Here is a 14,879-nt window from a genome sequence, read left to right on the forward strand (position 1 = left end):
CACTCACACACTCACACTCACACACTCACACACAGTCACACAGACTCTCACACACACTCACACTCACACACACACTCACACACAGTCACTCACACTCACACTCACACACTCACACTCACACTCTCTCTCCCCCACTCTCCCGCACGGACCGTCCCCGCCCCTCCCCCGCCGCCCACGTGCAGCCGGGCACGCGCCGCCGCCCCCCGCGCGCCCCCTCCCACGGCCCCCATTCGCGGCCCCTCGGCCCCGCCCCTGGCCCGGCCCCGCCCCCTGCCCCTCACCGCCCAATGGGCGCCGCCGCCTCGCGCCGCCCCCGCCCGCGCTCTTAAGCGGCTCCAATGCCCGGGCGGCGGCCGCGCCTCCGCCCCGCTCCGCTCGGCCCGCGCCCCGCGCAGCGCCCCGGCCCCGCCGCCCGCCCGTCCGCCCGCCCGGCCCCGGCCCCGGCCCCGGCCCCGCCATGGATACTGGCAGCAAGGTGAGCCCGCAGCCCCCGCGTCTGCGTTACACAACCGCGGGCCGCCCCCGCGCGCGGCCCCGCCGCCTCCGCACGCGCGCGGCCGCCGCCGCCAGCCGCGAACGCCTTTTTGCTTTATTTTGTATTAAGCCGGAGTGGAGCCCTCCCCAAAGGGCGGCCGATGCCGGGTCGGCGTGTCGCAGTACGCCCGGCAGCCGCTTTTGGGCTCCCCATTGCCCCCGAAAGGCGGAGCCGCGATGGACCGACCCAACCGTGTCTCTTTTGACCCCGTTATGGGGGACAGCGCCGAGGTGGCCCTAGAGCCCGGCGAGGGCCGAGGTGGCTTCGGGGGTGCGAGGTTGGAGTGACCCCGCCGGGACCCCCCGGCTCCCCGCAGTGTTGGGGTTCGGCCGGGCACATCCCGCCTGGAGCTCCTGACCTAATTCCCATCAGTTTGTCCCAAACTGAGTTATTGAATGTTTTCAGCTTTCCCAGCCGCTCGGATCCCCCAACATCCCTCTCCATCCCAAAGGAATTAATTTATTGGGTTGTTTAATTTGTAATTAATTCGGGAGTTAAAAGCCCAGAACGATCCTGGTGGTTAATTCTAATAGGTCACCGACATCCACCCCCATTTGCTTCATCCCAGCCACCCAAATATTCCTGTCTGAGAAAGGTTGGGATAAATCCAGCTGGCCTTTTTTTTGGGGGGGGGGGGGGGGGAGGAGGGGGTGGGATGTGTTAGGAAATTGGCTGCGTGGCGGCACGAAGTGTAATTAACCCCCCAAATCGTGATTTTTATCCTAATTAAAGATGTGACGGAAACGATCCCCCTTGGTATTTTCCCCTCTGGGAAACAACTCCCTCTCCCCCTCCCCCTTTGGAACATGAAATACACAATTTTCTTAAATTTACGGCTCCATAGCCGTCGATCGCTCTGGGTTTTTGCGGTGACCCCGTCCCGAGCGGCTCGGCCGCGGGCCGTGCTCTGCGGTGGGATTGGGGCTGGCGCCGGGAACGTGCCGGCCGGCAGCGCGCTGATGGGGGCAGGAATTCAACGCAAATTTGGTCTCGTACTCCTGAAATCCGACGCGCTTTAACTCCCGGCTTCCCGAGACGAGCTGGAGTCGCGTTCCTGCTGCTTTTCCAGCTCCGTAAGCCGCAGCCCTGGATGGATTTGGGTTAGAAATGAATAATTTTTGTAAAGGTAATTAATTGCAGGGATGATTTGCTCGAGCGCTGATGGGTGACACTTCCATCCAGAGTGTGTTTTGCATGGAAAAAAAAAAAGAGGGATTTTTCATGGAAGCAGCTGGCCGTTGGGAGATGGGGGACAAACTCCCCTCGCCAACCCCCTTTATATTTAATAATTAATATTATTAACCCAGAATGTGTGAGGGTGGGGGGAGCAGGGGGCGTTGCACATTCCGTGTGTTTTTTCCAGCTCATTCCATGCAAAAACATCTCTCATGCTGATCGCAGTTGCAAAACTCGCCGAGATTGTGTCGCCGTCCCTGGATGACCTTTAAATAGGGAAGAAGAATAAAAAAAAAATCAAATTCCACCGCTCCAATGCTTCTTCCCACCCCCCCCATTCTCTCCCTTAGCCCAAATCCCACCTGGTTCCCACGGTGCCCGTGTGACCCCCAAATTCTCTGGCTTTAAATCCCCTCCTTTGGGTTTGGAGTGGATTTTCCCTGGGTTTTGGTGGGGGTGTGAGCTTTTCTCGAGCTGGGAGGTAGCTGCAGCCGTGTTATCCATGTGCCCTCACTCCCAGGAGTGTGCACATGAGTGTGCAAGGGGCTGCACCAACTGCCCTCTTCTGTCCTCAGATGGGACCGCTCTGGGCTGCTCCTGAAATCTTCATGGATCATTTTAATGGTGTTTCTCTTATGTGGATTTTCCCAAAATTCCCTCCTGGGACCCTCTTTTTTAACCAGTATTTGGATTGTTAAGGAATTACTAATCTTTCTTGCTCCATGGGACAGACAGCATCCCAAAACTCTCCATACTGGAGTAAAAAAAAAAAAAAAAAAAGGGATGTTGTCCTGGGACCTTTGTTTTTTTCATGATATTTCCAATTTGCTTTTAGAGAAATTATTCATTTACTTGATCCATGAAACGATCAACATCCCAAAATTGCCCAAATCCTCCTGCACTGGAGTAAAAAAAAAAAAAAAAGAAATTCCCTTCTGGGACACTTTTTTTAGTATTATTTAGAAGGAATTATGAATTCCCTTTTTTTCATGAGGCAGCAGCATCCCGAAATCCTCCTTGCTGGGGTGAAAAAAGTTGGAATTCCCTGCTGGCTCAGTCTTTTAATATCTTTAGATTAATATTTTAATATTATTATTTTGCTTTTAAAGGGATTATTCATTACCTTGATCCATGAGGTGGATTGTATCCCCAAGTCCTCCCAGGCTGAAGGATAAAAAAAAAAAAGGGTTAGGGTTTTGGGGGCACCCTGTTGCCCCCTCGGGTCCTCAGAATGTCCTGGCTTCCGTGTTAGAGCTGGGAGGAAGCAGGAAGCAGCTAAAAAGAAAACAATACTATAAATTTATTAAAAATCTGTCTTTCTCATAACATAGAGGAATTATAAGGGATAAAATCAGGAGTTTGGGGTCTAGCTGGGCTTAAATAAGTTTATTTTATGGAAATAACAGGGAATTTGTCCCAAAATTCCTGATAAAGATGGCTTTTTGCTGCAAGGAGTTAAAAAACTCTCCCCACAGGCCCATGTGGGGTTTGGGAGGAGCAGCCTGGGCAAAGCTGCCCTGAAAAATCGACTTTTCCCTTTATTTAATTGTTTCCCCCCCTCCCCCAGTTGCCTTTAATGGCGAAGTCCAAGCCGAGGCTCCCAGGTCAGAGCGTGTTTGGGACTGGGAAGGGAGCAGGAGGAGCTGACTCACCCTGACCCAACTCAGGACGAGCCTCCGAAAACCAGTTTTCCTGCCAGTTTTACTCTTTCGTATCTTCAAACCGATGGAAATTAATCATAATACGAGTTTTTTTTTTTTCTTGGATTTTTTTTTTGTAGCCATAAAAAATTACCTTTTTCCAAATGTTGAAACAGAACAGTGATTTAATTTTGTAAAGTTTTTTTTGTTGTTGTTGTTTTTTTTTTTTTTTGGGTAGTGGCTGGTGTGGGTGCATCAAGGTGTTGTTACCTCTAACCTTCCTGGAGCAAAGTTCATCCGGCTGCTGCATCCCCATCTCTGGAGCCATGACTCACCTGTGCTCACCCTACCTAGGGGAGCGCCTGGCAGCTCCTGGGGTGCCCTTTAGCCAGGAAAAGGCAAAATTGGGACCCAAACAAATCAGGGTAATCCCCCAAAAGCAAAGGAAAATTACTTCATCTCCCAAACCTTCCAATTCCCCCTAAATGAACTCAAATCCCTCAAATCCCTCGTTTTAAAATCAGGTTTCCCCAAGCAACTGGTGCTTTCAGTGTTCCCATGCTAGGTTTTTGGGGGATGGATAAGGTCACAGTTAGAATTGTGGGGTTTTGGGGGCTTTTTCTGTATTTCTTTGGGGGGACACCAGCAACTTCCCAGCCTGTTCATGCCCTCCCAAACACGGAGGAGGTGTTTTCTCCTCGGGGGTGGATTTACTCCTAAGCACCAACCAAGTCCAAGTGCCAAAACCTCCCTGATTAGTTGTGTTGGGCCCAAGCCTAATTAATGAGCTTCATTAATGGGCCTGGCTTCAATCCCTCTGCATTTTTCCCGGGAACTTTCACGCGGAGTGAGGCGGTGGCCAGAGTGGCAAGGTCAGGGAGCAGCATTAATTCCATTATTTATTAAAAGAAAGAGTAGAATGGTTCTTAAATATAAAAAAAATCCTTTCTAGGAAGGAGTTGGAGTCACCCCTCCTCATTTAGATGGGATCTGTGGCATTGATCCCTTGGGAATATTAATCCATGACACCCTGGGAGCATCCTTGGGGTGACATGTTAGTACTTAGGGAGAACCCCCCCCCGCCTCAAAATAAGGGGTTTATAAATTTCACGTGGCTCATCCCAAAGCTGATTAAGTGGGAATGTCGGATCCTGGTTCTAGTGCAGGGAAAATCTCCTGCCTGGGATAATTGGGCCGCTAACAAAGGTGGCCCAAGCACTGGCCTGCCCTGACCCCACTCTTGAACAAGGCTCTGATTGTTACTCTGGCTCAGGCGAGAGGAAGAGGAGGCCTAGGAAGGCTTTGCCAAATAACCAGGATTTTGCTCAGCGACTCTTAATTAGGCTCTGACGGAGAACTGTTGTTAGCAGTGGCTTCCCGGAGCATCCTTCCCAGAGCATTCCTCGCCGTGTCCCTGGAGTGGCCAGCGCTGGCCCAGAGCCTGATGGTCACTGGAGCCTCTGAGGGGGCCCTTGGAGCCCTGGTAACACCTCTGGCCCACTCCAGGGCCAAAATTCCTGGAATCTCCCAAACCATATGTTTTTTTTAATCCCCAAAATGACATTTTTGTAATTATTTTTCCCCTTAGAGCCAAAAAAAGTGAGTTTTCTCTTTTATTCTGAGTGTTTGTACCCTCTGCCTTCCCAACATCCCGTGCAGCACCCTGGTATTGCTGATGTGGGGGAGAGAGCTGCAGGGATCCCAGATTTAACCCCTTTCCCCTGTTCTCCAGCAGATGACAGCTCGCTTGATGCTGGCTGTGGGAGGAGCGGTGCTGGGCTCCCTCCAGTTCGGATACAACACCGGCGTCATCAACGCCCCGCAGAAGGTGAGTGCTCCCAGAACCCTCCACAGGAGAATTCCAGCTCTTCTGTTGCAAAATTTCACCCCCCTCTCCCCCTATCACCCCGTGTCTGAAAACAAGCCAGCCTCCACTGCCAGCCTGGCTAAAATAGTACATCCCGCTAGGCAGCTTAGGGCTGTAATGGGATTTGAGAGGGAGTTATTTAGCTCCAGTCTTCCCAGGAGAATTTGTTTCCTACTTGCTTGGCGTTTTTGTGGGGAAAAATCCCGGCAGTGCCTGCAGGATGCTCTCTGGGTGTGGCCGGTGGAACTTTTAACCTCGACTCTTAGTGGAGGTCTGGGAGTTAATTAGAGTTTGAGTCATCCCAAGTGGCTGCTCTGACTGAGAGCTCTATTTCTGAGTTTTGCATCTCGGCACAATGTTCTGGGAGGAGAGAGGGTTGGCTGGGAAGTGCTGTAAGTGGAACAGAGTGCAGGAGGTGTTGGCTCCTCCCATGTACTGCCAGGATCCTCTAGCTGCTGGTAGATACCCGTGGTCCATGGAAAACATTGCTTCCCAGATTTGGTGGCTGTTTGAGGTATTAAACACTTGGAAAATTAGCTCAGAATTCCCAAGTGGTGCTTGTGATGTTCCCTGGGCACAGCTCTTGTGCTGGGATAAGATGTAGAGGGACAGCCTGGGCTCTGGTGGGAGCAAAGCTGTGCCTGAGTGTCGCCACCCCAAAGAATTCGACCCATCAGGGCAGGATCTAGCTGCTAGAGTTTAATCCCATCCCAGTGAGTGCCTCTGGAATGTTGCCTCAAGCATTGAGAAGACTCCTCTGGGATAGAAGACCCTGTGGGAAAACTCCCCAAGCCCCATCAGTATAGGAAGAGGAAAATAGCCAGGAATTCATTCAAGGTGCTGTATTACATAGTATTGAATCCTGGGATTCAACTCCTGTGGCTGGAGGCTGCAGCTCCCACCCAGAACCTGTGGGATGCTGCTGAAGGCTTCCTGAAATATCCTCATGCCTCCTTGCCTTCATGTGCACTGGTCTGATGTTGGGAACGTTCATTCTTGGATGGCCCTGAGCACTCTGCTTGGGAGATGGGCAGTGGAGCAGCGTTTGGGCCATTGGAGCTGGGAAATCTCTGAGATTACACTGAGGAACTGCTCCTTGGCATCTGCCCTCAATTTTCCAGGCTCTGGCACTGTGGGAAGACAGAATGCTGTGATCACCACCCTGGTCAGAGCCACATCCCAGGAGGAGCTTTATTTCCATGGACTGAAGGATTTCTCTCCATTCTCTCTCAGCTGGCTGCTCTGGGTGACATGGTCAGGGATCAGCTGTGAGCTTCCCATGGGACTGAGCTCCGGTGCCCACAGCCCTCAGCAAATCCAGACCCTCGTGATGGGTGCTGCCACAGTTTTTCTGAATGATTTTGTGGATGAATCCCTTAGGCTCAGGCCAGGAGGAGTCACATGGTGCAGGACAAGTCACCAGTGTTGAGGGGAAGGATTTGGGATGCTCTGTGTGGGAGCATGAGGGGAGGTGGGATGAGGGTTGTCCTGAGCAGCAGGATGTGCTGGACACAGGGGGTCATCCCAGCTTTAAGGATGGGGGCACATAAAACATGGTATTGGGATAGGGACACATTACTGTGCAGGACTGGAATGCATTGGACTTGGAATGGGGATGCATTGGGATAAACTGGGGCACAGAGTTGGGATGCAGGATGGGGAAGCATGGAGGTGCAGGACTGGGACAGGAATGCCTCAGGATGCATTGAGGCACAGGGTGGGGATGCACTGGGATAAACTGGAGTGAAGTGTCGGGATGAGAATGCACAGAGATGCTAAGTTGGAATGAGGATGCATTGAGATGCATCAGGGCACAGGTTTGGGATGCACTGGTATTGGGATTCATGGAGCTGCAGGGTGGGGATGCATCACAACACTCAGCTGAAAAGTGGGCAAAACCAATTTTTTTTCTTCACCTTTCTCCCTTTAAACCCATTTTTTCACCTCTTCTCCCCCCAAAAACATTGGGTTCTTCAAAGAAAGCATCCCTTATTTCAGGAGGAAGGGGCAGGAGGAGATGTTGTTTTCAGATACCCCCTGGGCCTACTGAGAGCTTGAGCCAGCCCAGACTTCTCCAGTAATCCCATCAATGATTTATTTTGGCAATACTGGGAAAAGCATCCAAACCTCTGGGTGAAACAGGAGGGAAAAAAAATCACTTAAATATGGAAATTCTAATGGTTTACGTGCTTTGGAAGAAGAACAACTTCGAAAAATAATTATACTATTGGGACTCATACCCAGCCCAATGTGTATTTCTTGTGCTGTCTCTGCCAGGGCTCCTGTTTGGGCTTAGATTGATGGGAAGAGTGGAAAGTGACGCACAGTGGTGTAAATAGTCAATTGGGAGTGAAGCCCCTCAGAGTAGCAAAAATCTTGGAGCCAACTGAGGCCCAGCAAAGCAGGGAATCTCTGGAATTTCTGCTACTTCCAGCTGGGCTTGGTGAGGTCTTATGGAGCCCTTTGCTATGGTGGTTTGGGGATGGGTGACCCTTAAATCATGGTATTATGTAGGATTTGGGTTGGAAGGAACTTTTAGAGGGTCATATCGGCCATTTCCCAGCCATGGGCAGGGACAGGAACTTGGTGAAGCTACCAGTGATGGGCTGGTTTTAAAAATACATCAGAGGTGTACAAAATGTACATAAATGTACATATTTTGTATATAAGTGTATATGTTTTGTGTATAAAAAGATACAAAATTCATGTAAAACCACCTAAAATTCACAAATCGGTCTGTTCTTGGTGTTTCAGACAAGGCCTGTGCTGGGTGCTGGCATCATGGTCCTGTAGAACCATGGCAGAGATTGATTATGTGTGTTACGGAATTCTTGGGGGGAAAAAATCTGGATATCCAAGGGGATGGGAACTACCTTGTGTTCCTCCCCTTCCTCCATGGAGCTGGCACATTGCTGGCTCCTGCCCTGCCCTGGGGAGCAGTGTGACCTCCCCGTGCCTGCCTGGCGAGTTTTGGCAGCACCTTCTCTCCCTCTCTGACAGGGTGAGCCCAGAACCCGTTCGGCTGCATTTCCCCTGTGTATCCCAGCAGGTTCCCTCCCTTCAGCTGGAGTTGAGCCTTGGCTGGCAGCTTTGGCAATGGTGACGCATTGTCTTATGAGCTGCAGTGGCCACAGGGACTCGTCCCTCCAGTGGCACGGCTGAAGCAGGGGTGGGTTTGATACGTGGTTTGGTTACTCTCCTTGTTTTCCAGGTGATTGAGGATTTCTACAACCGCACGTGGCTGTACCGATACAGGGAGCCCATCAGCCCTGCCACCCTTACCACACTCTGGTCCCTCTCCGTTGCCATCTTCTCGGTTGGGGGCATGATCGGCTCCTTCTCTGTGGGGCTCTTTGTAAATCGCTTTGGAAGGTGAGCTCAGAGCCTGCTGGATCCTGGTGGATCCCTCAGTGGGGAGGTTGTGCTGCCTTACCCCACCCTGGCATTCCAGGACTGCCAAGGGCTGATGTATGGGCTCTCCTGGTGTTCCTCACCTTTCTCCTCCATCCGCCTCCAGACGCAATTCCATGCTGATGTCCAACATCCTTGCCTTTGTGTCAGCTGTCCTCATGGGCTTCTCTAAGATGGCTTTCTCCTTTGAGATGCTCATCCTTGGCCGCTTCATCATCGGCGTCTACTCTGGCCTCACCACGGGTTTTGTGCCCATGTATGTGGGCGAGGTGTCCCCTACTGCCCTGCGGGGAGCCTTGGGGACCTTCCACCAGCTTGGCATCGTCCTGGGCATCCTCATTGCACAGGTGAGCACTGGAGAATGTTTGGGGGAGGGGTGTCCCACTTTTTTTGATCCTGACATTCATCAGGGCCTGCAAGGATGAGGTGCTGTGGATCTGCAAAACCTTTCAGGTGGAGCTGCGGTGGCAGGGGTGAAGATGGAGCTTGGAGGAGAAGGGATGCTGTGGGATCTGAAGGTTTGGGGTGGGCAGCATCAGGACATTAACATCTGTTGGCCACCTGGAAGCAGCACAGGAGTCCCTCTAATGGCTATTCCAGCTTGGAGCATACCACGAGTTGCAGAGTTGTGTCCAACCAGGACTTTTCCAGCTGGGATGGGTGGCTTAATCTCTATTTTCCTCCTCAGGTGTTTGGTTTGGACTTGATCATGGGAAACGACTCTCTCTGGCCACTGCTGCTGGGCTTCATCTTTGTTCCTGCCCTGCTGCAGTGCATCATCCTGCCCTTTGCCCCCGAGAGCCCCCGGTTCCTGCTTATCAACCGCAACGAGGAGAACAAAGCCAAGAGTGGTGAGTGCCTCCTCTGCAGGGCCCATCCTGGCACTCTGGAGGGTCCTTGACACCTCCTGACGCCACCTCTCCCTCTCAGTCCTCAAGAAGCTGCGAGGCACGACGGATGTGAGCAGCGACCTGCAGGAGATGAAGGAGGAGAGCCGGCAGATGATGAGGGAGAAGAAGGTCACCATCATGGAGCTGTTCCGCTCACCCATGTACCGCCAGCCCATCCTCATTGCCATTGTCCTGCAGCTCTCCCAGCAGCTCTCAGGGATCAACGCGGTGAGTCTGGGTGTGGTCTGAATGCCAGAGGTCAGCTTGGTTCACCTAGAGCTCCAGGACCTGACTTGTGCCAACTCCCTACCCTTTGTAGGTCTTCTACTACTCGACCAGCATCTTCGAGAAGTCGGGGGTGGAGCAGCCTGTCTATGCCACCATTGGCTCTGGCGTGGTGAACACAGCTTTCACGGTGGTCTCAGTGAGTTTTGAGCCCCTCCCCCCCAGGGTCTTTCCAGGGAAGGTGGGACAAGGAGCCCTTTCTGCAGTCTGGGGAGGTGCTGATTGATCATGTCCATCCCACAGCTGTTCGTGGTGGAGCGAGCCGGGCGCAGGACCTTGCACCTCATTGGGCTGGCAGGGATGGCTGGATGTGCCATTCTCATGACCATTGCTCTCGCCCTGCTGGTGAGTGCTTGTGAGGCTGGGAGGAGGAGGTTGAAGAGAGATGGTTAGAGAGGAGGAAGGACTTATTCTTTCTTGAGGTGATGGCTGAGCACTCAGTCCCCATTGTCACATCTCTCCTGAGCTCCCACAATTCCAGTTTCCAGCTCATGGCTCCTCTGCCAGCATCAGCTGAGGTGTCCAAGTGCTGTGTCCCCTTCACGGCACTGACCTTTTCCCTCTCCTTTGGCCTAGGATCAAATGCCCTGGATGTCCTACCTCAGCATTGTGGCTATCTTTGGGTTTGTGGCCTTCTTTGAGATTGGCCCAGGCCCCATTCCATGGTTCATCGTGGCAGAGCTGTTCAGCCAAGGCCCCCGTCCTGCTGCTTTTGCCGTGGCTGGGCTCTCCAACTGGACCTCCAACTTCATCGTGGGAATGGGCTTCCAGTACATTGCGGTAATCACAGCTGGAATACTGGGGGGGGTGGGTGATGTGACAGGGGACATAGAAATCTGGGAGTCCAGTGGCATCCCAGCGATCCAGGGGAGGCTCAGTCCCAGCCTCTCAGACTTTGTTGGTTCAGGGTGGATCCAGATCCCAGTTCTTGATGAGTGATGGAAACAGTCTCCAGCTAGATCCTGTTGCTGGATCCTAGTGCCAGACTGCAGTGCAGGATCCCATTGCTGGATCCTGCTGCCAAATCCAAATCCTGGTTCTGGTTGCTGGTTCCTGGTGCTGGATCTCTGCCAGATTTTGGTGTGGAGTTGTGGTGTCAAATCTTGGTGCCAAATCCTGCTGCTGGATCCCATTATTGAATTCTAAGGCTACATCCTTGAGCCCTAACAGGGCTGAGGTGGTTTGGTTGGGTTAAGATCCCTTGGGAAGAAGGACTTGGAGCCAGAGCAGGAACTCAACTTATGAGTTCCTTATGAACTTGAGATGTTCCTTGAAAGGAGGATCTGGGTCTTGGATGGCCATAGTAAGGTGTGGGCAGGGTGGTCCCAGCTGGTTCTTCAGCCATGGCCCATCATTGTGTCCGGAGATGGAAACGGAGCTGGGGAAGGGTCTGGAGCAGCGGATGGAGCTGGGAAAGGAGCTCAGCCTGGAGAAAAGGAGGCTCAGGTGTGACCTTCTGGCTCTGCACAACTCCCTGACAGGAGGGTGCAGCCAGGGGGGGTCGGGCTCTGCTCCTAGGGGACAAGGGACAGGATGAGAAGACACAGGCCAAGGCTCTGCCAGAGGCAGGTTTAGATTGGATATTGGGAAAATTTCTTCATGGAAAGGGTGGTCAGGGAGGTGGTGCAATTGCCATCACTGGAAGTGCTCAAAAACACACGGATGTGGCACTTGGGGGCATGGGTTATGGGGTCGACCTGGCAGTGCTGGGTTGGTGGTTGGAGTCGATCTTGGTGGGCTTTTCCAACCTCAATAACTCCGTGATTCTGTGACCTCCATCCATGTGCTCACCTCCCCCTTTCCCTTCAATCCCAGCAACTCTGCGGCTCCTACGTCTTCATCATCTTCACGGTGCTGCTGGTGCTCTTCTTCATCTTCACCTACTTCAAGGTGCCGGAGACCAAAGGCCGGACCTTTGATGAGATTGCCTCAGGCTTCCGGCAGAGTGGGGGCAGCCAGAGTGACAAGACCCCGGACGAGTTCCACAGCCTGGGTGCCGACTCGCAGGTGTAACCTGGACCCCCGGCGCCACTGCCCCCAAATCCAGGGGGACTTTTTAAAACACTTTGTACAGACCCCAGGCAGGAGGGAGGCGGGGGGTTCTGGCTCCGACACCCCTCCTCCAGTGGTTTACTGGGGACAGACTGATCTATTTTATTTTATTTTTTCTGCTAGGAACGATTTTTATTTTATTTTTCAGCTGGTTTCGCGTCCAAGATTTCAAATCCAATAGGTGTTTTAAAACCCAGCCACAAAGCCCCCACCAGCAGGAGAGGAATTCCCTGTTTTTTATTAACGACGCGATAGTTATTTAATGGAAAATCACGTAGAAGAAGTTTTTAAAAAGCTGGAAACTTATTTTTTAATGCTCTAATCATAGAGGAAAAAAAATCACATAAATTGACTAAATCTAATATTTTTTTAAAAAAAACTACCAAGAAAATGAGTCATTTTTAGAAGTATCCTTGATTTCAAGCCCCATGGTGGGTTTGTGGACGGGGACCTCCTGCCCAGGGCAGCGTGGAGGACGGAGCCGTCCACATGGATCAGTTGGAAAGGTCAATCCATTGCCGGAGGCTCCTCTCCTTTCACCTGAATTCCAGCTGGGAGGGGAAAATGGGAGAGGGGGGATGTATTCTTGTTGAATTTTGGGATTAATCTTGGCAATATTTGCCCGACAGTGAAGCGCCAGCGGCAGCCGCACACGACAACATCCCCCTCCATCACCACCCCCATCCCGGGACTCACCAAAATCCAGCACCACATGGATACAGCCGTTTCCTGCTCTGTGTATAGACTGGAAGATATTTATATTATATATATTTTTGTTCAATGGTTGTTAATAGTAGACATTTAAGTTATAGCATTTCTGATTTGATAAGCCAAGTACTGTAAATATTCTTGGAGTATATTCACAATGTATAATGCATACAAAAGGTACAGAAAAAGGTTATAGTTTCTATAGCAAGTAAGAAAAAAAGCTTGTACATGGTTAGGATGACTTTTGTATAGTTCTGCACTGTAGTTGTATCTATTGCACTGAATTTCAGGCTGTAGTATATTAAAAAAATACACATGAGAAATACTGTCCTTTTCAAACAAAACTGAAAACACACACAAAAACCCCCATTTCCTTGAGTGCAGCTGGTGTGGGAGCTCCTGGCACATTCCCAAAGCCACAGGCAAGGTTGGTTTTTATTGGTTTGTGTGGGGTTTTTGGGAGTTTCTTCTTTTTTTTTTTTTTTTTTTAATTTTTTAAAATAGTATAGTTTTAAAAATTTATTTGGTTTGGAAGTGATGACACTTGACCACACATGAAAGAAAATAAAGTGGGGGAGGGAGTAAAATAAATCTCTTGAAAAATGCCCATTCTCAGCTGGTTGTAGCACAGCCATGCCAAGCTTTTGGGGGGGTATGTGTTTTTTTTAAGCAAATCCCTGCAGTGAAGTGCCAAGGGGCAGGTGTGTGGTGTGGACAATAAAGGAGATTGTGAGCAGCCACCCAGCCCCGGTGTCCTGTGCCTTTATTTCTTAGAGCCAGACTCTCCCTGCCCTGCCAGGGGTGGGGTGGGGGTCTGGGAGTGCGTGTCCCTGCAAAGCTTTTCCAGCACGGGAATGACTCACCTGGTTGCAAAATGACTCACCCTGCTCTGGGTATACAACCAGCTTTTAATTGCCTGGACCAGCCTGGGCTGGGATCAAGGACGGGGGAGGGGGGCAGGAGCAGCGGGACCTGGCTGGAGCTGTCCCGCCCTCTGGATCCCAAACCCGTTCCCCTTGCCCAGGACACAGCCTTGATCATGCCATGAGCACCTGAGCAAGGGAAGAGAGGGAAAAGGTTGCTGCTGCCCCGTGGCCTTTTTTCCCCTTTAGCTGAGAAGGTGCCAAGAACTGCAAGCCTGAACACTTTCAGCTGAAGAAATGCTGATCTTGGTCACTTCAGGCTTTTTTCTATTTATTGAAGCAGCTCTTTGCCCTGCAGGGCACACACTGGGCATAGCTGTTGTAGGAAATCGCTCTTTGTAGTGTCTTTAAGAGCTCTCCAGAATGTTCTTTCTGTGCCCTGGGCTACTCTCCTCACTGCTGTTTTGTTCCTGGCTCCAGGAGATGCTCAGCCCTGCACAACCTTCATTTCCAGGCTGGGTTTGTTTTGTTGAACATCTAGAGCAGCCACATGGCCCTGCAGGCTCAGCCTGGGAGCACTGGAAGGATTACAGCCATGACTGAGCTCCAAATCCCTGGTGACCCAAATCCTTGTGCCCTGGGGCACTGTGCCAGCAGGCACAGTCCCCCAACGTTCCCCACCCCATGGAAGTGATCATTTCAGCCCCTTCCAGCATCCCCCACCCCATGGAGGTGGTTATTACACACCCGATGAAGTGGAGAGTCAGCCAGCATCTCCCACATGACTGTTGGGAGGTCTCCTAGTCCTTCCTCAGGCCCGTGCACCCCGAGCAGCCTTATCCCACTCCCTCGAATGGAACAGGGCTGAACCTGTGGTCTTCCCTTCCCCAGCAGCAGCAATCCCTGCTAATTGCTCAGGCCCCAGCTTGATGAAGCATTTACAAAGTGCACTTGACTCCAGCCCAACTCAGCGAGGCAATTAAACACCCTCATAAATCCTCCTGAAGTAAATGAGCCTTAATTGGAGCTCAGGGCTCAGCCCGGCCGAGATTCCCTTCTCCCCTTTCCCAGCCGTGAGGGATCATGAAATCTGGCAGCTGCTCTGGGCTTCCCACACTCCCCGTGGCCTCTGGAGCCTTCCAGTGTCTGGTCCTGCTCTGGTGTCCCTGTCCCTCCCCAGCAGGGTCACCTCTGTCCGGAGGGGTCTCGCTGTTCCCTGGGGCAGAAGCCAGCTGGGAATGGCCCTCGAGGTTGGCACCTCCTCCTGAGGTTGGTGGCAGATACAAGGGGGATGTCAGCTCTCTGCTAGGAGGAAACTACATCTCCTTTAGGTTCGAATCCCCCATTTGGAGCCTTTTCATTCCTTCCCTCAAGCCTGCTTAGAGTCCTTCATGCTTCCCATGGTCCCTCCTGTATGGAAGTTCTTCCCATGGAACTTTTACCCATGGAAGT

At 51.8% G+C, this 14,879-nt stretch overlaps 1 protein-coding gene across 2 annotated transcripts; it reads left to right on the forward strand.

The window, feature by feature from the left end:
- Window positions 1–377: 377 nt before the first annotated feature.
- SLC2A1 (solute carrier family 2 member 1) lies at window positions 378–12,927 on the forward strand. Of its 2 annotated transcripts, XM_066334514.1 has the most exons (11): window positions 378–475; window positions 5,087–5,179; window positions 8,430–8,590; window positions 8,736–8,976; window positions 9,318–9,480; window positions 9,560–9,747; window positions 9,839–9,943; window positions 10,048–10,149; window positions 10,381–10,584; window positions 11,620–11,811; window positions 12,486–12,927. In XM_066334514.1, the coding sequence occupies exons 1-11, from the start codon at window positions 458–460 to the stop codon at window positions 12,486–12,488; spliced, it is 1,470 nt and encodes a 489-aa protein (XP_066190611.1). In that variant the 5' UTR covers window positions 378–457; the 3' UTR covers window positions 12,489–12,927. The 2 variants fall into 2 exon arrangements, with proteins under 2 accessions (XP_066190611.1, XP_066190609.1); XM_066334512.1 differs by lacking the exon at window positions 12,486–12,927 and having other exon boundaries at window positions 11,620–12,223.
- Window positions 12,928–14,879: the final 1,952 nt, after the last annotated feature.

Source organism: Sylvia atricapilla, chromosome 22 (genome assembly GCF_009819655.1).
Source record: "Sylvia atricapilla isolate bSylAtr1 chromosome 22, bSylAtr1.pri, whole genome shotgun sequence".
NCBI classification, from domain to species: domain Eukaryota; kingdom Metazoa; phylum Chordata; class Aves; order Passeriformes; family Sylviidae; genus Sylvia; species Sylvia atricapilla.

Coding starts and splice junctions, on each gene's coding strand:
- SLC2A1 (XM_066334512.1), top strand. Junction 9,944..10,047: donor CAGCTTTCACGGTGGTCTCA/GTGAGTTTTGAG, acceptor TCCATCCCACAG/CTGTTCGTGGTGGAGCGAGC. Junction 10,585..11,619: donor TGGGCTTCCAGTACATTGCG/GTAATCACAGCT, acceptor CTTCAATCCCAG/CAACTCTGCGGCTCCTACGT.